General features: G+C 41.4%; 1 protein-coding gene across 9 annotated transcripts in view; it reads right to left on the bottom strand.

The window, feature by feature from the left end:
- Nucleotides 1–22,245, bottom strand: part of add3a (adducin 3 (gamma) a) — a 98,486-nt gene that overhangs the window by 14,264 nt on the left and 61,977 nt on the right. For 8 of the 9 annotated variants that reach the window (XM_040004707.1, XM_040004710.1, XM_040004702.1 and 5 more), the window contains 4 exons: nucleotides 16,422–16,666; nucleotides 5,566–5,704; nucleotides 4,833–4,984; nucleotides 3,933–4,013 (listed from right to left, as the gene is read on the bottom strand). In XM_040004707.1, the coding sequence (XP_039860641.1) occupies nucleotides 3,933–4,013; nucleotides 4,833–4,984; nucleotides 5,566–5,704; nucleotides 16,422–16,616 (567 nt within the window). In that variant the 5' untranslated portion in view covers nucleotides 16,617–16,666. Of the gene's footprint in view, nucleotides 1–3,932; nucleotides 4,014–4,832; nucleotides 4,985–5,565; nucleotides 5,705–16,421; nucleotides 16,667–21,031; nucleotides 21,553–22,245 lie in introns of those variants that run through there. The other variant, XM_040004703.1, reaches the window with a different exon arrangement.

Below are 22,245 nucleotides of genomic sequence, written 5' to 3' on the forward strand. Positions count from 1 at the left end.
AAGATAAGCCAACATCTGTGAGTATGATGGCACAGAAATCACATTACAACAATTCCTCCTTTCTGTATGCTCATCTCTCGGAAATGAATTTACGCTTTACCAGGAAACATAATAGTGGAACGGAGTGGACTCACTATGACAACTTCATTACCAACCAGTTAACAGTTATTCGATTACATGACCGGAGAGAAAAGCATTCGAGGCAAAAGATATATAGAGGACCTGGAGGGACAGAGAGTACAATACCAGAGGGTGGGGGTGGGGGAAAGGAGACTGATAACTGGACACAGAGACTGTGATATAAAACCTGGAGGAAGAGCAAGTGCAGATGTCAGTCCTCACAGTAAAACCTAATAACAAACCGGAAACACAACTTTGCCTGCAGACCTTGTGCACAATTGGCATCACTAAGCACATGTTGTTCTGTGATACAAGCCAGAAGCAGCCTGCTCACATTTCTGACCTCCCCCCAACAAGGTCCAAGAGTGTGTTATCACACCAGGAACACGGCATCCATCATCCAGTCAGGGGCTCATGAAACAAACCCAGTTCAAACTGAGCCAGCTCAAAAGTGTGGGGTTTGGTACTTAAAGTGTGCGTGGAGCAGGAAACTATTTCCTTCCAAAATTAAAGGAATTACATTTTTTTTTAAACCCCTTCAAACTCTGTTTTTAATCTCTCATCATCATATTACTCAAACTAAAAACCCACCCTTCCCATCCAGGGCTTCTTCAGAGCTGTGCCTCTACTCATTAGCTTTGGTAGCAACAGATCATTTTTATTTTAGGATTAAAAAACGATTCAATAACAAAAACAAACTGCACAAAGCTACTGGAGGTGTGGCTTTAAGTTTTCACCTCGCAGAAAACTTGACACTTGAGTATTGATCACTGAGAATATAACAGATTTTTTTAAAAGTAAGACCAAAGCGTTACCATGGGAAACTTGCCACTACTCAAACTTCTGAATAAATAATCTTGTTTTACTTGGTTTGAGGTTTATAACTACTTGGATAGTTTAGAGTGTATTTCCTTTTACATCCTTTTTAGATCTGGTCACTACTAATTCATTCTTTAGTAAAACAAGGAAATTCAGTAAGACATTTAACCTCAGAAAACTGCATACGACTAAAAATATTGTTGAAAATTAACCATATTGTGTTGGCACGGGGCCAATACAGCGCCTGAGCAATTACCAGCTCAACTGGTTAATACGTCTCTTTCCTGAAGAGAGTCCACAGATTGTTTCCGATCTTTGGGTCAAATGAGGCTGAAAATCCTCAGACGCATTCTGAGTGGTGTTCAGACTTTTAAAAAGGGATATGGGTGTTTGGGCAGATGAATTTATTGATCTTTCCAGCAGAGGAAAGTGAATGGCACCAGCTAAGCGTGAGTAACTAACCCCATCTATGTCTCCACACACCCTCTCCTGACAGCCATAGCCAGCTGCCGTGTGATCGAACACCGTTATGTCACATGGCCGGTCCATTATTGGATCACCCCCGTCACGCCCTTCAAACTTCAGCCCTTCAAACTGAGAGGCCCTTATGGCCGGTGTAGCACCTCTAATCTTAAAAATAAGTCAAAGGACGTGTCAAAGAATCTGAAATGTGATGCAGCTGCATGGTAGGGAGGGGATTAGAAGCTGATAAGGAGAGTGGGGCCAGAAGCAGGCAGTTGAAACTGAAAAGGAAATCTCTGAATTCCTTCAAGGGTTCAAGGTTGCCTGATTCAAGTTAAGCAAATCAAAGAGTAAAGAGAGTAATTCTCTCATCTTTTGACTCTGATGTGTAGTCAACAGTAATTTCAATAAGAAGTTTAGAGACATGAAATGGGAAACTTTGCTGTGACTTCAGACTAAACTAAAACAACCAGATGGACCAAACATTTTTTCTTTTCAACTCCAAACTCAAACTGACCTCAGAATCACCTCAAAGCTCAAAGAGTAATACTGACAGGGAGAGACAGATGCAAACTAACCAAAGCCAACTGCACCACAGCTTTTCTTAGAGGCTACAGCAGGCTGACCCCAACACAACCTTTGACACGCTTTATTCTGGATGACTTCCTCCTAATCAATTTCTTTGCCTTTCTAAACTCTTGAACTTAATCATGTAACTATTGAGCTTACTAAGACAAAGCCGGCTGAAAGTGGAGAGAGAGATTAAACAGATGGATATAAACAAAGCAGTGCCGGACTGGCATCAAAACACAAACACTAAGGAAAATCTGGAAGTGCCAGGTTACACGAATTTGTTCTGTCTTTCAGCGTATGCAGTGTTGTGGTCAACTTTACTGCCCGACCACAGGATAGATGGATGTGGTCCAGACAAACAAACTAAAAATACTCACAGCTGAATAAGTTTGCCATATACTGCTTTTTAAGGATTCTGTGGCTTCTAGTAAAAGTTATGGCGAGTAAGTTTGATTGAGTTTGCAATCATGGACATGATTAATTACACTTTACGATGATTTGAGCCAGAGACAGAAGGTAAGAGCATCATCTGTTACTTTGTGCAGCAACAGAGCTAAAACTAAGACTAACACAACATCGTCAAAGGTAAAAGTTTTTATTAAAAGTTATGAACCAAATACTGCTGGCATTACTGCTATTGGTAAATAAATAAATATCAAGTTTTATCCTGATTATTTTGTTGCAGTACTGAACTATTATTTCTGTGTGCTAATCAAAGACATGTCAACGTCCATGTCTAACTAGTTAACTATTGCAGCAACAGGTTTTTGAGGCAGCAAAGTTACCCTAGTGAAGAGAATCTGTTCTGACGGTTTCAGGTAGGTACGCTTGTTTTGTGTCTGTACTGCAAAGAGAATTTATTGTCTGAAATTATTATCAGCAATTTTGGCACTTTATTCCCTTTTAAGGAAATAAAGCAGATTTTCAGGGCAGGTTTACAGTGTCTGTGCTGAACTAAAGCAAAAAAGACAAACAAACCCCTATTAAATTTAAAACAGACTCAAAAATGACTGAGTTCAACAAGGACATGTTCAAACCACTCAGCCACCCACGAGGCTTTACTATCAGGAAGTAGCAAGTTAGGCGCGGAGATTTATATCACTACCTTCTAACCACTCTCGCAGGTCAAAAAGTGAAATCAGCTTGTCAGCGAGGTGCTGACAGATTTCACAATCTGGCTGCAGAAGCACACCTGCAGTATATTATCCCGGATTTTGTCTGTTTGCGCAGGTGTCGAAGACAAAGTAGGAGAGTACAACAAAGCTACTACACAGAGGCGAACCCTGGTTCTGTTTTTTAAATTGTCAAATGGAAAAAGCAGAAATAAACAGAAGTCCGACAATCAGGATGAGACATGTTGATGAGACAAGAGCAACAGAAAGAGAAAAACAAAACGGAGACAAACCGAAATAGAAAGTGAATTAGAGGGAGCTGAAACATACAGAGGGAGGTAACGAGGTTGCCAACGAACTCTTATACACATTATTGCACATTTAGCGCCGTGGTATGTCGAGCACAGCTGAAACCGGGGAGACGGACACACTGAACCACCTACAGTGTTTGCTGACAGAGAAACAGAGCGGCTAATGTCAACATGAGAGGTGCCGGTGACACAGAACATGATAAACACGTACACAAAAGGGACAGTCAGAGAGAGACGGTGGGATCTCGTGCACAGAGAAGACCAAAAAGCACTGGAAAAAAGGTTCATCTGGTACTTTCCTCTTCAGAGTGAAGGAAGTAAATGGCTGATTAAGCCAAATGGGAGAGCGCTAGTTGAGTAAAGCAAATGCAAAGCCATTACAGTCCAATGTAATGCTGGCACAGTTACACAGAGAAGGATGCTGACGCAGACATTTACGATGCATTTCATTTGTAGCAAGAAATTAAATTAACAGGCAGAGCTTGTAGTTAAAAAACTGTCTTTGGATGAGACCACAGTGGCTCGTGTTTCTTACCAGGTTTGAAGCAGATGCCTCAGCAAATGAGAGTCCTCTGGGGATGATCAGGATGTGGTCTTGCTCTTTACTGACTCGGCCCTAGGAGGAAACACAGATTGAGGACTAAAGGTTACTTTTAGTTAGAAAAAAAATTAACCAGACCCAAGTCGGGACTGCATTAGAATAACAAAGAATTAACAAAGAGTTGAAATATGGACTAAACAGTCAGATCTGCAATTAAAATATGCTTGCCAGCAACCTCCCTGTACATTTCTGTGGGCAACAGGGAGTCAGATACAGCATGAAATGGAGGAACTTGGGTGGAAGTGGACTGCAGAGTGGTTTGCCGTGGTCCAACCACTATGGGGAGTCTAAAGTGGCTCAGATAGCGTGCCTTATATGAGACAGCCATTTGTATGTGTAGAAGTGTATCAGCTGAGCCATCAGCTGATGTGGTCACAAAGAAATTATTGCAAAATGCATTGACGCATTGTAAACTCATCACTACTAGACTTTCTTGGGAATTTTGCACGGCACTTAAATAAAAAATAAAAAAAAAAAGAATAGTGCAATATATAGCATTTAAACAAAGGCATAGAATAGTAGAGGACATTCTGAAAGTCTGTGTGGACAGTTTTTGAACTGTAGTATCAGTTTTCTGTAGAAAGTCAAAGGTTACAATAATCTTTGTTGTGAATGACAAGCCAGGTATTTAAGTTGTGATATTAAAGATGTTTTTGTAACCTCGAGACAATTACTGTTAGACTGAAACACCCTTGAAATGACAATAAAAGCTTTCTCTGCAAACAGACCCTCAATGTTTGTACCCGGAAATAATACAGGAGACGGTAAAATTTATGAACTAGATAGATAATAGGGAATTTCCAGTACATCTGTGCTTTTGGAGTAGTGTCTTACTGTGATGTAGGAGTTGGCGAAGTGTGCCCAGCTGAACAGGTCCACCAGTCTGTAGAGGCTGGCCAGTTTACAACGTGTCAGCTTCTCGCCTTTCACCATCGTGGTGGATTCCACTCCATACAAGTCGTTGATGGGAGTGACCATCCCCAGGCCTAAATGATCATGGACGATGAGAAGAGGGGGAGCAGGAATGTTAAAAATGCAGATTGCGGATCAGGTGGTATTAATATCAGTGACAACCATTCAGGACCAGACATCTGTAGCTAGCATCTGGATTTGTATCTAATGGTGTATCTGACTCTACATGAGAATCCTAATTTACACAGTCGGGTGATGCAAGCAGCACTCAGTCCTTTAATGCCTTTTGTTGTCTTTAATTACAATATTTAAAAAATGAGCTAAACCAAAAGGCTACACAGTTTCTGACGTCTAATTTAGCATTAGTTGTGCATTCCAAGGCTTTGACTTCACATATGGGACTCTTGGACAGAAATCGCAAAGGATCAAAACCCAGGGAAATATGCACGGCTTTTCCGGAGTCTGGGGCTGGGTTGTCTAAGAGTATTTATGCCCTTAAGCACACAAAGCTCATGTTTGTGTATAGATCTCCTATATTCCAATATTGAGGCTGTGCTTTTGTTTTTCAGTGCAGTTCAAAGTTATTGCACCCAGGGCGCGGATGGCATGTGTTAGTGTCTGGTTGTCTGGGGTAACGAGCACAGTGACCACTTACTGAGGGGGGAAGTGTTGAAACCGGCAACTGTGCTGGCCATAAAGAAGTCTGCGATCTGCCTGAGGGCCAGCAGGCCAGTGGGGTTGTTCCCCTTCCGTTGCTGCTCTTGGATCAGGCTCTCCAATTCCTCCTTGAAAGCCTGAGAAAGATAGGGAAAGACAAAAGGTTGAGAAGGGACACGAGCCAACTGAGAACGTAATGTGTCAAGAACTACAAATCTAACCCTCAAATTAAGAAAAGCAACAGTAAAAAGGATTTACCGGTTAATCTTCACATTGTGACTTTTAGCACATTATCAAGCCTCGTTTAAAAAAAAAACAAACAAACATTTTTATTCCATATATAAAAACGAGCCTTTACGTTCAACACAGGGGGCTTTAATCAGGTGTTATGCAGCTTAACTGGGAGACACACACACCCACACAACGAAAACATTTGACTGAAACTGGACATCCAGGTGTATTAATCTCAAAGTGAGGCAATATCACAAAGAAAACTAAGACTATGGCGAGACAGATGAAGATGGGAGGGAGGAGAAAGGAGTAGATTAGTAGTGACAGAGAGATAAAAGAGCAAAAAGATGTGGGAACATTCAAAGAGACAGGAAGAATGCGAGTAAAGACAGGAAGATCGTGGGAGACGTGCTAATCACAGATTAGACATCCTATTTGGGTGTCAATCTGAATCATCCTAAGAGCGCTCTACGAAGCTGGGCCCAGATTGGCTAGATACACAACAAGCTCCGGAAAGGTTGCTCGTCTGGTTAGCTCGCTGCTTGTGCTTTGATTGGCTGCTTGGTGTAACTGGGAGAGAGTTAGTTTGTAGCTAATCCTCTTGTCCAGTCATCTGCTGAGTCCACAGACACGATACAGTATATGCTAACAAGCTCTTATGCAGACCCCATAAACGCACAGCTGATTGAGTGACATAATACAGAGTACTGGGTAAAGCATCTTTCTCACAGTGCTCATGAATCAAGTCAAGTCGAGTCATAAATCCTATTGTAGATGTTAGCGTTTGAAATATGATGGTGTTTAAAACTGCAGGTAATATTCAGCTAGGCTGTATAGATAACAGCAAATGAAGTAATAAACCCATCTGTATCTCCAGATAACCTTTGTAAGGTTTTAACCTCCCCCGGGGGCTTTCTCACCTCTCTACCAGCTGACTTTACTAAAGCTATGACCAGTACGTGCGGGTTTCGGCATTTAATCACACATGTGATGTATTTTGTGTTATCGTTTGTTTTGGTTTCAACTTTTGTTTCTACCTTTTCCTAGCAGACCTTGGTCATCCAAATAGCCTCATCAATGAGGTGTTGTAGGTAGGTAATTGCAAATAAAAGGTAAGTTGTTACTGATATACCATCAAGCTAAAGCTAAGTGATTATCAAATCACAGATACTGTTAGCATGTATGACTTAAAGTTTAAATAACTTGTGTAACTTATTTTAAAACCAAAAGATCAGAAATGTTTGACACCTCTTTACTGACTTCTATTCATTCTTAGTGTTTATGTGCCATTTAACACAGAGTATCTTCTAAACACATCTGTCCAGATCAGTTAGTTGTTTTCATCATCTATTCATCTCATACACCTTCACAATTCCGTGTATCAGGTAAATCATTAAAATCTTTAGTTTTGTCTCCAATTGAACTTCCCATCATCACTGACAATAACAAAAACACTATGAAGCCTCTATGAAGTCCTGATTGAAACTTAACCCCAGTGATGGAAATCTCTGGAAAGAAAAGAGCACCGCAAGAAAGCTGAATGAATCCACAAACCCTTTTTCCGAGCAATGAAGCCTCCAGTAGGAAAACATCCAATATTGATACCTTTATTTCAGTACTTATGCAACAGTCCACACACTCCCAGTGGAGCTGCATTAGTGCACAAAAACATCACTGACACTTAACTTCCTCTTTTGCCCTTCAGTCACCACACTGGGATGAGTCCATTAGTGTTATGCGAATGTTTTGTCGTTAAATGTGGATCAACCCCCTGCGTCAGGACACTGCTGGTTCTGAACTACAGCCAGACATTCCTCCATCCCTGGTGGTGAGGTTGCTGGAGCAACTGGTCTGCTGCGGATGTCTGACAGTGGTGGGTCTTCTTTGTTTTAAGTTGCTGTTGTTCTGGGTGTCAGTGTTTCGGAGACTGTTGTGCAATCAGACTGACATTAAAGTCACGATACTAAACCTACAGTAAATTAGAGCCGTGACTCAGAAACGTATCACTGCGGCAGAATCTGTGTTCCCGACTCAACTACAAAGTTCAGTCTGTGCCTAAAAGTTCTCTCTAATCTCAAACTGCGAGCTTGTCACTAGTTGTTCTTGTGAAACTGATGACATAACATGAGCAGAAATCCCATCATTTGGTACAGTTAAACCTTTGACATTGACATTCTACCGTTCTTTAGAAGTGGCTAACATTTAGCTATTTAAACACTTAGCACATACCCACCAGAGTTGTGGGCCTGGACACTACGCTGATAATAAGTCCAGTATACTGCATTGCTGACCTTTTCTCATTAAGTGCTGAGGGATACAAGATGCATAACAAATGAAAGGGAAAGTAGTATCAAGTGCAATCAAAAAAGCTACAGAGTTTAACTCTATTGACTATAAATATTCTTCCACCTTGTAATTCACTCATTCCATTTTGCAGCTGACGGCTAGTCACTTGTCTCCAGTTGCCTAGGTAACACTAACATATTTATTACCAGGTCATTTATTAATCAGCTGTTTCCTGCGCTCTCATTGATAGTTGCTTCCATCGCTTGCCTGGAAGTTGAGTAAAGTTTATCTCATCTCCAGCCCACTTTGGGTCATTTCTCCTGTAGTCACTTAAAGTTACAGAATATAATTCACGTTCTCTGATCCCTGGTCAACATTTCACTGCGAACACAGCTTAAAGGCAGAGAATACGATTGGCATCATTTCTTGATCATCAAATTCATCCATGTCCCTTGAGACCACTTCTAACAGGATACAGTTCTTTCAAAGAGTAAAGTTGATCATTCCAACACTGCAATGATTTTCAGGAACATGATTTTTCTCTACAGGGACAGGCAGACACAAAACATTCCAGCAAAATGCCTCTCATGACAGAGCTGCTAGATCAACACACTGTAGGAGTTAAGGACTTTGGTTTTTCCTTTAATTTGTCAACCAGTTTCCGTGTGACTCTTCAGTAGCTGAATGCGCCACCATGTTCAGCAATGTAGACCAAGGCAATGAGCAAGATGAAACAAGAGAGATGTGAGAGAGTTGCAGACCCAGAAAACAAAACAAGCTGAAAAGCTTCATAGAGCTTACTGGAACCACAAAGAAACCACAGAACCACACGCTATTCATTGTTAAAAGAAAAATGTCATCCCAAAAGAACATGGTTCAGTCAATGGTTCTTGTGTTGCTTTAGATTTACAACACAAGCACAATTACCTGTTCAGTACATGGATTCAAATGGCAAACATTTGTGCCAATCAAGTGGCAGAAAACACATGGGCATAGCAACACACACACACGCGCGCGCGCACACACACAGGCATCTGCTCTACAATTTATGTTTCGCCATTCCCAAGAAGATTATGACAGCAGGGATTAGGTTCCCACAGAATAATCCAGGGACCAAAAAGTGGATCGTATCATTAATATTCAGCAAAACCTCCACATCTCCACAACAACTAAATGACCGTCACATGTCAAGTTTCCCTTTTAGCCACAGTGCTCTACCTGCTCATCGTTTAAATACAGTTTCCACCTTGACATGTGGGGGATGGGTGTCAGGTGAGTTTGGTGAACCAAACTCACCAACAGACAACCAGGCTAATCAAGTCTCTCCACTTACTGGAGGATAAACAAAACAAAAAACGATCCAATCAGAGAAATGAGGAGGTGTTTTCATGGCTGCTCCAAAATGCCAACAGCCAATCTTTCAAAATTGAACTGCAGCGCTGCTGAGAATGTTAAGTCGACATGAGGGCTGGAGCTCGGCCAGTTTCTCAGTGGAAGGGTAAAAGCCTGAGGGTGGTGAATATTTTAAAAAAAACAAAAAAACCCCCGAAAAATCAAACTGAGTATCTGTAGGAAAACACAAATGGAGTTTCAGATCTTTAGAATCCAGTCTATGTTATGTTAATTTAGCATTTATTTTATATTACAGTTGGCCGATATCAAGCTTTTTCATGCACATATTTGAGCTGATTGACTGAACCATGTTCTTGTGTGATTAGACCAGTAGAGAAAGATACTTTTGGTGCTATTCCACCGTTTCCGTTAAAACTGGTGTTGCAGATGCAGGTGACGTTTAAACCGTTGATGTCATCCTGTGGAAAAGACAGACGGGACTTTTTAATGAGAGTGTTGGAGCAAAGTCGACCTTGCACGTCTGTGCTTGTGCTCATCAAAGAAATCTGTGTTGCTCCCGATAGTTTCACCATTACCTCACACACACACACGCACGCACGCGCACACACACACACACACACACACACACACACACCTTCATGTAAAATTACAGTTTTCTATGAGTCATTGCAACACAGTTTAACTGAGTGCAATACGAAACAGGTTACTGCTTTAAACTTTAAAAGATGAACATTAAGTTTCAAGTAATGTAGTGTCTTCTACAAACTATCTTGGGATCATTTACCGTCACAGGTTAGGTTTACGTTCACCTTGAAAAAATAAAAAGCCTTGCATTACAGCCAAACTGAAGGAACACAATGACCTGCAATTTCAGGGTTGCTGGTAATAAACTGCATCTATCTAAAAAAAAAAAAAAGAAAAAGAAAAGAAAAGCACAGGCCAGGTGAGGCCTGTAATTTCAGACATAGCCTCTACAGTTATGTCAGCACAATGCTGTTCCTTCAAGCCACCAACGTGACAGTGTTACAAAGCATACAGCTGCCTGCCTGCAAGCTTACCAATGCTATTGATTCCTCCTCATCTAACCTCTGAGCCTGCACCAGTAAAATTTGTCCCCAACAGCAACGGCAGCAACATCTCTCTCACGTACTCGACATAAACCCCTTACTGTCTTCTAGGATGATACACTTTACAGACAGCGAAATAAACATTGGGAAGAGGAAATGCATTATAGTGACTGCAATCTAACAAGGTGGTTTATCGATGTATGAAAACAACCATCAATAGTGTTTGAGTGTCTTTTTGTGCATTAAAAAGATCTGCTGATAACAATTTTTGTACCCAATCCAGCTTCTTTCATAATACATAAACTGCCATCTCAGAACATATCCTGGAGCACATCATCACTCACCTGAAAGTACAACGCCACACAATATCGAACCCCTTGCAGTAATGTTCACATAAAGACGTTCTAGACCAAGGGTGTCGAACTCCAGGCTTCGAGGGCCGGTATCCTGCAGGTTTTAGATATTACCCTGGGTCAACACACCTGAATTAAATGATTAGTTCATTACCAGGCCTCTGGAGAACTTCAAGACATGTTGGGGAGGTCATTTAGCCATTTTAATCAGCTGTGTTGGATCAAGGACACATCTAAAACCTGCAGGACACCGGCCCTCGAGGCCTGGAGTTCGACACCTGTGTTCTAGACCAACTTTATTCCAAGAAACTTTATTTAAAGGGCCATACAACCAAATTTTCACAAATGTATTTGAAAACCAAAGCTTGGTCTTCAGTTTGGAACCGAGCATTTAGAGCAAACAGGTTTTGCATAGTCTCTGGCTCTGAACACAGCAGTCCAATCCTATGTTTACAAGGGGCAGCCAATCAGAAGCCAGCTGGGTTAAAAAGAAGGTGCCCTTAAAGAGAATGGAGCCAAAACAGTTCGTTTTAGACAGGGGATGGACTAAGAGTTGAATCATGCAAAGCTACTCTAGTATAGCTGAAGAATATAACTATAGAAGTGGAATCTTTTAATATATGTCCACTTTTATTTAGCGTCATAAGGTCACTATTAGTGGTGCATCTCTAGTTTTAAATAGTATCATGCAGCTATTTCATGGTAATTTGGATGTTGACTAGAGCATTTCTATCTCTGATTCTAAATGAAAATATATATATATTGATTTAAGCTGCCATATGGAGAAACTTGATTATACCCACTGGATTTTTTTCTCTCTTTTTGAGGTTACACAAAGTGGATGTAACACTTCAGCGTGTTGCTCTGTTATCCTGAGGGCGCTGCTTCACGGCTGGAAGTTCAAGACCTAAAAGATCTTGTGAAATGCCAAACTGAAACACAGCCGCCAAGATCTGGCTCTGAGAGGAAAGGCGGTGGTTTTTAAAAGAGTCTCTGGAGTGAGTTCAGCCACTAATGTTCTATCAAATGAGACCTTCAGGACTACAACAAGAAAAGGGGAAAAAACGTAAATGAGAGCAGGCATGACATTTGCTTCACACGAGGGGGTTCTCAGCAGAACCTAAAGCACCATAAATTATCCACTTGTGTTTTCTGGAAAGTGCATGCAGGGGGATTGCACTTCCTCTGCAAACCACAGGACAAGTGCAAATACGGCTGAGTAAATTTACCGCTTGGCATCAGTAAATCATTTCTGCAGGTGATGAACAGTCTGTGCCACAAGATGGAGAGAAGTGGAGAAGTGGGGGGAAGATGAAAGGGGGGGGGGGGGTATTAACACAAGAGAAAACAAGACGGGCAATGACGATGAAAACAGAAGCAGCGTGTGAAGGCACAACTCCAATTCAATTTGGTCTGATTTAATCTCATTCTGATGGCATTTTAACCTTTTGGACCAACAGTGGCAAATCAAGTCACGTCAACCTAGTTCTCAGCAGTTAGAGGGAAACACAGAGGCTTTACTGCCATGACAAAATGAAGCGTGGATTTGCAGCCAAAAATCCTCCTTGCAAACATACACAACAGAAAAACCACCCCAAGGCTCAAAGGCCACCTCGACAAAATTCTAATCATTGCATGTCACAGAAAACACTCGACGTAAATCATCAAAAAACAGTAGAAAGTAGAAAGATCTTCCTTTTCAATTCCCTCTTCAGACGATTGACACACAATAACAAGAAGTTCTATAGCGGAAAAACATGTTCTACTGTTTATCTTAAGGCTACTGGCGAAACCTGGCCGTGTCTCTCTTTAAGTGCTTTAAATATCACGTCATCACATCAACAGGACGAGTCATTATTTTTCAGCCATCTCCGTTTTGTCACACTGTGCCGGTCATTGCTGCACACAAGCAAAAATCACAGTTGTAGCTCTACAGTAGATAGCTGGATATGTTGAACAGCTCAAGGTTTGACTTTAGACGTTAAATGTAAACACAGCTGAATGAATGAGGCAAGTGGATCAAGTCAGCTGAGTTGATTCAGACCTGCCTAGTCTATATTCGTCCAGCTTTAAATACAACCTGCCATTGGAGCAATACAAACATGTAATCTGGAGCAGCCACTAGACCCATAACACTGGAATGAAAACAAATAGAGAAAGAAAAATGGAGAGAGAAATGAGGAAAGCAAAAAAAGAAAAAAAAAAAGTATATACAGCTGGTTGCTGTAGTTGAATGAAAAAGTGCAAACTGAGAAAGAAGGAAGACAGAAATGGAGATAAGCCTGTGTCCAGCTGGTGCCACACACACACACTTCTTATTGTTGTTACGGCTGAATATGAATAAAGAAGCACTGAGACTAACTGTCTTCGTGTACGGGCTGCAAACACTATACAAGCCAAAGGGAACCACCTGTCACTGCTGACTGAAAGCTGTTTGGCTCAAATTCAAAACCGCATAAAGCAGGAATACCATACAGACATACCACTGTAGCACACAGGCAAAGCTACAAGTACATACACACACAGTTAGATGCAGTTGCAAATAATAGTGAAGGGTAACCTGCGATGTTCAGATGTTAAATAATAAAAATTATTACAAGTGGAAAAAATATGTTTTTTCAAGATTGATACTAAAAAGTATTTGGTGTAAAAATGTCCACATGAGAAAAATAGCTGAAAATTATAATCAAGCATTTATAGACATGTTGAAAATACATGTCAACGTGGTAGATTCCTTTAGTTTGGAAAGTTTAGTTTTGCTTGCACTGGTGTTATAATGTCAGGCAGCTCTCTCACTGACCTCCTCTGCCATTAATTCAGTAATCTAAATCAGTGCGTCTGTACCAGCAGTGAAGTCAGAGACATACCACAAAAAGGCCTGAGCCATTCGGCTCTGGATCAAGAACGCTCTGCAACAAACTGTCTGCATTTAAGGGCCCTGTTTTAAGTAGACAGTCATTTTCTCTCCTACAGCTTACTTGCGGTACTCCCGCTCTCTCTCTGACACACACATGATACCAGCAGAGGATCAAGTGGAAACCTGGATCAGGAGCAGCGATACTGCCCTTCCAGACATCTGGCACAAAATACGGCACGCCAAGAAAACCACTGAGCATGTGCAGAATGTAGATCAAATTTAAAGTTTAAAAAAAAAAAAAAGTACAGGTCAAACCACCAAGCTGTTACTACCCAGAGTTGATCACCCACATAGACACTTCCTGGATTGTACACAATCACTCTCCTTCTCTAGAAGGTTGTTTTGCATCTGCATCATTCATTGCATGTGTAACGTCTAACTTTATCCTGTCCCCGGCCTTATCATTTGTCTGTGCCTGCTGATTTGTCACAGCCTGCTGCTGTGCATACTCTTTAATAAGTGTATTTGTTACTTTAAAGTAATCCCAAGTACAAATGCATACTGACACATGTACACACCTTGCACCTGCGTCCCCTCGTAAACAGTGTGAAACATTTCAGCTAAAGACCAGCCTTGAGTCAATATCGCAAAGTAAATAACGCCAGTGTGCAGGCTGAAAGGCCCTGTTGTAAAATCTCCACACAGAGTGATGCAACTGTTCAAAGGGCACAATACAAATAGCAAGATAGGACAACAGTGTGTTGTCTTTACAAGAACTTGCGTTTTCTCAATAAGGACGGTTGGGATATTTTTGCAAACAAATTTTATGCTCAAAAATGCACAAAATAATATATGCGTGCAAAATAGAGCTAAAAAAAAAAAAAAAAAAGACGACTTCTTTCTCTGTGATTCTGAACTTTTTGAATGTTTCCTTGTGTTGCACAATCTTCACCCTACATTTTGAAGTTGGCGCCAACAATAAAATACAGCACAGATAAGATATCACGGTGCTTTACCTTTCCAGAACAATGAACGATTATTTAAAATAATAAAATAAAAATAAAAATCGAGTGTGCGATTGCCAGGAGGCTCAAACATCTAACTGCACCATAAAACAGTAACTCTTAAGAATTCAGACCTCCAAGGAAAGGAAATCGGATAACATTAGTTGTCTTTGCTAAGATTTGTGTCAAGGAGTTGTTTACTTTAAAAAACCTGACCTAACATGAGTGCTCTTAGTGGGAGGGCACTTGAAGAGATTCAACGGTAAGTTTGAAAGAGGGTGTGGCAGCTTGTGGTTATATTAAAGCTTGAGCAAAGCCAGCTGCTGACTGCTGTGATTCTTTAGCCGGTGTCATAATAGCAAGGGAAGCATGAACGCACAAGCACATGTGATGCATTCACTGCTGTAACTTATTTTGAAACCCCTTGATTAGGGAATAATAACTGACACAAAGGAGAAAAAAGGGAACCGATTACACAAACATTTAGTCAGTGAGGTGAAACCTTTGCTTAAACAAGTTCTCCATTAAATTGGAGGAAAAAAACATTACTCTTTTTTGGCCAAGTATTAGACATTTAATACATCTGTTTATCTTGTTCACAGTTGTGGGAAGCAAGAGGAAGTTCCAGCAAGCACCAAACAGGTAAAACAGACAGCTCATTTATCAGGGGGCACAGAAATATGAATAGGATGACATCTACTTTCATGTTTATAGTTGGAGACTAATAGCCAATGCATTCAAGAAATCTGAAAACGTGGAATATAAAGAACAATGCAGATATGAGCAGGGCATATAAATCCCACAAAGATAGGCTTTTTTGCCAGTCGGTAGATTCTCCAATCCTGCAGCTTAAAGCTTCCTCGACTACAAACATTGTTTGTAACCATGATGCTCCATAATCAGGCCCATCAGCAAGTTAGCAACCCGAAATGTATTATCCGTTTCAAAAATATCCATCAATGGGCTGCTTACCACATTTGCCCTGCACTGTGTAAAAGGAGGATTCAGCCACTTAAGGTGTTGGTTGATACAGTTGAACTGCTTGGAAAACACTCAAGCTCTGTACAAGAAGGGCCAATGTTGGCTCCATCTTCTGTGCAGGCTGAGGTCTTCTGGGGTGTGCAGGTCCTTTACGACACAGCTATGGCTTCTGCAGTCTTTTATCTAGTTGTCTGCCAAGTAGGTGGCAACATGAAGCAGGACCAGAAACGACTCAATAAACTGGTGAATAAGGCCGGCTCGGTTTCCTCGACTCCACAGAGGTTATTTGTGAGACAAGGATGTTACCCGAGCTAATAACCTTCACGGACAACACCACCTATCACCTGTATGAGACAGTGGAGGCTGCACACTACAATACCCTATATAAGATAAATACCTAATAAAAAAAAAAAAATTCAGTGTATCTATTATTAGTCACACTGCACTTTTTGTACATACAAAAAAAACTCTGTGACATATCTTTTGTGTTTTAACATATACACTTCCTCGGAGTGGGATTAATAAGCTCTGTCTATCCATCTAGAGGTTGCTCCCCTATAGGCAGTATCCCCCAGTAGGCAAATGTACACTAGTGATGTCTTTAAAACCTCAACGTGTTAAAAATTGTTTGCTCAGTCTCTAAATTTGCACTAAGGGGTCACTAACATTAACATTTACGTGTTTAAAAAGAAACAAAATGATGTGTTTTTCTCTTAACTTACGGGGCTCTGTAGTATCTGTGTGACACGTTTCTTCTGCTCCAAAACGTTGAAGTCCTGTCGGAGGTCGGGAGACATGTTCCTGGCCCTGATGTACTCCGGATCATTCACGTCGACACGGTCGAAGTAGCGCTCCTTAGTACCTCCACCAGGCTGAGGAGGGGTGGTCACCACCCCCTGATGGCTGTCCGCACTCATGCCTGTTTCACCTCACTTGCTTGCTCTACAGCTGCCACTCTGACTGTCACCTGAAAAGCAGAAAGGTTGACATGTTACATGACACATATGAAGCAATTTAAAAAAAAAAAAAAAAAAGGCAAGCAAGGAGAGTTTAACATTTAAATTAAAAGAATATTTGTTCATGGTGTTTGTGGTTTTTATGCACATAAAATGAAGGGTGGTAATATACCAGGAAAAGGTGTAGCATGCAAATAAAACGGGCATCAAGATCTAAGTCAGATTAGCCTGTAAGGAAAAATGCAAAAGCTGAAATGTGCCATGTATCGATCACAGGATTTATACTTTTGTCGCTCTTAAACATGAATATTTTTCAATGAAAGTTAGTTGAATGCCAACAAACAGTCATGTTTAAAATTAGCTAAAGGCACGTAGCATAAACGAGACCAATGATGAGTAAGAAAATGGCATGCCTACCACCTCTCTTTTATCAGATGAAAACACACAGAGGCACGCTGTATCATAAACAGGAAAAGGAAGTCCCTGTTATCTCTATACCATAGAGGTGCTACTCTTCGGTTTGATGGAAATAAAAGTTCTATCCTGCAGTTCATGTCATTCGCTTGCTGAGTCACGACTACATGTAGGTCTTGGTTAGGTCACACTGACAGATCAACTAACAAAGCATACAAATGGGGGCGGGAGGAATTTTGTTTTGACATCCAAGACCTTGACTGCTGAGGTGGTTTACTCCCACTGTTCATTCTCAGGTCAACTGGCATGACAAGCATTTTGCAGGATGCAGGAATTGGTAAATGCAACAATAGAAAATGACTTCAGCGCTTTGCTTTCAGGCCAAGAGTCAAAGCCAATAAAGTCAAAACAAAAATACTAATACAAAAGATTAAAAAACAAAATGCAAGCAGAGATTTAAAATAAATAAACATTGCATCTTCCAGGAGCCCTTGTCAGCATACGCATCTGCAGTTACAGTGCCAAATAGTAAGATGCTGGTGTATCATGAAGAGGCGGAGCTTATGGGATGGCTACCAGATGGTGTCTTGGCTTGGACAACAGAGGAATGACAGCAAAAAAAAAAAAAAGTTCAAGGAAATAGATCCGAAGTTTTTTTTTTCTTTTTAAATGCAGTAGTCATCTGACAGCACCAGAATTAAAATGTATAGGTTCCTGTGCCAGCACAGAGTCCTCCTGTATTTCAATTCAGCGTTGTCATCTTAGCTTAACACTATAAGAAACAGCATCATGCGGTGATTTAGACTGACACACGCCACTAAGCCATTCATTCAGGTCAGACGCCAATTAAAACTGTGGTTGAGATTAGACGAGAGTCACACACAAAACAAAGTTTAACAAACTCCTCACACATGGATGACAAATTAACCAATATTTTCCTTACTCATCACTCACATTGGCGTGTGACTGATAGCTTTTATTTATGGTTTTTCTCTCTCTCTTCAGGAAGAAGCCTGAACCCCGAGGCTGAAATAAAAAACACTCAATTTGTGTGTTTACTCAAATATCCATTAAACATAAGTATTTCCTATATGTCTTTACCTCTAAGAATCCACTGGGCACTCAGGAAACCACTCTTTGTCTGCCTGATCTCCCTGCCATAGCTCTGATTTATACTATGAAAACAAATAATAGCCTCCCAGAAAGTAAAATCCTCTTTAACTGAAGGCAGCTGGGCAGCACAGAGTTATGTAACATGATATTGAATTCATCCTCCTGCCCGCACTGTTTTGCTTACTGAACAACTTTACACAGGCCTGATCAACAAAAGCCCAAGACAAAAGGTTTTGAGAGCAGGACTTTGATATAAAGACTTGTATAAAGATGCATTTGCTGTGCTGTCCTGTTTTGTGCTTTATATCCACAGCTTTTCCTATATCTTCTACTGCAGGTATTCTGAGGAATACCACGTGGGAGAAACTTGACAGATGTGTAAATAAGAAATGCATTTAAGGACGGTGTGATTGACAGTAGAAGCTCACGCATAAAGTTTGCTGACTGGAATCTCTGCATGGCTGAATGCAACAGCTGTAGTTTCACCAAAATAAAACGACTCCCAACCCCCCACTCACACTCACATGCATGAATACACCACCCCATCCCTGCTCTGTCACAACTTCAGCAGTCCCCAGCATGAACTTCCACCACCCCACCCCCACCTCCCCCAGTCTCTGTCAATAGATCATTGTCCTCATCTCGAATCATCTCAGTCTGTTCAGATCCAGAGGAATCGACGTTTTTGGAGCAGTGGGGGTGGTGGTGGTTGTATGTGTGTGTGTGCGCGCATTTGAGAGAACGCACAATTAATCTGAGTAAGAATGAAACCCGATCCTCACATTACACCAGCAACATTTATAATCTTAATTTCATGCTCGATGACAGATGCTTACACTTTTTGAATGCAGCCCACTGAAGATGCCAGTTTATACTGAGCTTTGTTCAGTGAAAGACTGGAATTTACAAAGCCAATGCCCATTAAAGTGTGGCACTGCGTGATAACGCTGTATTGCAGTCGATGTAAACTTCACAATTCTATGGCTGATAAATGAGGTGGGCTGTGTTTACTGATGTGCACTAGACTGTGACTGCAGCACCCGAGGTCAGCACAACCTCGAGACCTTTAGTGACCCTTCCTCTTTTTCCTCCTTTTCCTCCCATCTGCACGCTTAGAAGCACCAACAGACAACATGTCTTCATCTGAGGGTAAGCTGTCCATGAAAAAGTTCCCATTTATAAAACAGTGCCACGAATCACTGCTACGAACCAAAGAATGCTCAATGTGACTTTAGTTAGTTAGATAACAAATACAGCGAGTTAAAATTGAGCTTGGCCTTAACTATCAGGTAAGAATAAGAGGTCAGGCATAAAAATGACAGAAAGTAATTTAAAGTGCTAAAAGAATGACTTGAAATATCTCATTCGGCCAAAATACATCAAAGCAACTCTTTACAGTTCGTTACATCCTAATGTAAAATCTTATTTATGTGTAGTATGAAAATATTTGCTGCAGAGAAGAGATAGACGAGAAAAAACAGCAAAAGAAAAAAGGACAATTAAGGATGCGTACATGTTTGTGACTTTTCGCTGCAGTTCAACTGACCACTTCCTTGTATTTGAATTGGTTCTGTGGACAGCCTCCATTAGTGGAACTCGATGTTTATCTCTAAGACAGAGGACTCATCCATTACACACTAATACTTCTGACATTTGGAAATGGAGAGCAAGTGCCTGAGACGAGGCATAACTCTCCATCTTCATCTGATGACAGCTGGCTAATCTAGAAGCCTACACAGACCTCTCTCCAGTCCTTTAACTCTACTCTGCTTCACTTTTATCCATCTCACTCTGATGTTTCGTCATATACAATATGCAAACTTACTAGAAAGGCAGGAGTAAAGCAAGAAGCCATGAGTAAACATATGTAGTCACAAAAACTCCCTAAAATGCCGAGTGACACTGCCCGGGCTCTCCACTCACACACATGCATGCAGGTACTGTCTTTATCGTGCTGGGGCAGATGGACTTCAAAAGCAAGCCTTCCTACATCTCTGCCACCTCTAAAAATAGACAAACTGCCTTTTGGGTTGTGTTACAACCCTAATAACAACAATACCAGGAAAGAATCTGTGCGCCGCTAATTATATCCCCGAGTGCTGCAAAAAGCAGCGCGAACACACACGCACACAGTGACCTGTAGCGTAAACTTTGCTAATGCACACACCCAAACACACAGAGACAAGTAGGTGCGTTCCCTGTCCAAACACGCCTGCGTGAGAGCTCTAGCAGTGAAACTGAAGGACAATGTTTGAGCCAAAAGCTCAGCAGCTTACATGATCCTCCAGCGGCTTTGCTATGAGATGAGGAAAGCTCCTCTTGAATCCATCACTGTGCCAGCAGCAAGCGTTACCCATGACACAGGGTAAAGCCTGGCTATCAGTTTAACCTGATGGTTTCTTATGAAATCTTGATTTAGAGCAACGACTAGTGACTGTGAATGCATTTTAACTTGCAAATATATTCAGTCTAATATGTTTCTCTCTATACTTCATCTGTAAGGATTCTAAAACACTCCCTGCTATCTTCCTTCACAGAGCTAATCTTCTCTGGTGCTCACACTCAGTGCACTATTATTGCCAGACGTGTTTACAGTGCAGAGGTCTATATGCCTGAGCGCCCTGGCAGCCACACTAACATGGAATTCCCCTAAAATTGCCAATCGTTTTTTTGGATAGTAACCTTTGGAGTCATGCCCCGGGTTCTAGTGGGAGCAGAAAACAGATCCCAAGTCGAATGAATGAAACAAAAACATCCGTCCATAAGACAGAGGGAATACATACAAAATATGCAAACAGGTGTACTGACACAAGCAGCCGACACACAAATATAATGCAAGCACAACCAACCTTGTGTTTATTTCCTACTTGGTCAGTGAATGGGAGAGAATGGGGAGTAGTAGTAGGCAGCTGAGGCAAAACACATGTCTCTGTTTTTCACTGCTGCTTGGTGCCCGTGCACAAATTCCACCAGTGAGTCCCAGAAAGAAGCCGGGAGAGACGAGAGAGAAAGAGCGGGATACGGATAACCAGGCGGCGATCAGAAAACCAGTCTGTCCACGCGTCCCTGCAGATTTTCCATATAAATGCTCCTCGGTGAAGCTGCCAGCAGACAGCAGATTCTCCCAGATTCTTACAGTCTCCCCGTCTTGGCTGCTCTAGCGTTCATCAGATAGAGAAGTATCAACAGCTGTGAGTGTGTATGTGAGAGGATCTGTGTATGTGCGTGCCCTCAGTGAATGGGGGCGTGTGTTTGTGTGGAAAAGAAGCTAAAGCGACCACGTGATGCAAGCTTAATCCCCCGCCCACTGGCTAAAAACACACACACACACACAGAATCAGGCAAAGGCATACATACAGGCTTTTTGACCAATCAGAGCTCAGGCTCACACACTAATCACACCTCCCCTCCTCCACTGCCTTCTCTCTCCCTCTCTCTCCATCTAGTCTAGCCTTTTTCTTCCTCTCTTTTTTTCTTTGATCCATTCACATCCCTCACATTCCACTATCCGCTCTCGCTCGCTTTCTTTTTATGTCTCTCATTCACACCCACTGCTGTCCTTCCCCCCTCGCTGGGCGACTGTACTAAAGGTCAGTGTTTATTAGTTTGGCTGGAAGCAGCATAACTGCAGCCGCACAACCTGCTGCAGCAGAAACTGCTCGGCTTTCACTGTCACTTCTGCCCCATTGAATCAATGCTATCTGGCTCTCTGATAAAATCAAATACCAACAGCCTTACAAAAGAACATTGTTAAAAAGTATCATTTAATGCCATAATTCAGTCACCCGTCTGTCAATACATCTGTCACATGACAGCTCTCTGCAAGTCTGTGGCCCTACTCACTTCGCCTATACATTTTTCTCATACTTGTTGCTGTTCATTGTATCTCTAAAGCCATTTTTGAAGCCATGACGACATCTTGTATTTCTACACTCCCTAAACTTGCTCAAAAGCACTCAAAGCATTTTCTCTTTCTTCACTCTATGCTGGTGAGGAATATGAAAAATGTGTCCTCTGGTTTTCCGTCTCGCTTTATCACCAAAGCTGTTTTTCATGCATGAAC

Source organism: Simochromis diagramma, unplaced genomic scaffold (assembly GCF_900408965.1).
Source record: "Simochromis diagramma unplaced genomic scaffold, fSimDia1.1 OVJJ01000487.1, whole genome shotgun sequence".
NCBI classification, from domain to species: Eukaryota; Metazoa; Chordata; class Actinopteri; order Cichliformes; family Cichlidae; genus Simochromis; species Simochromis diagramma.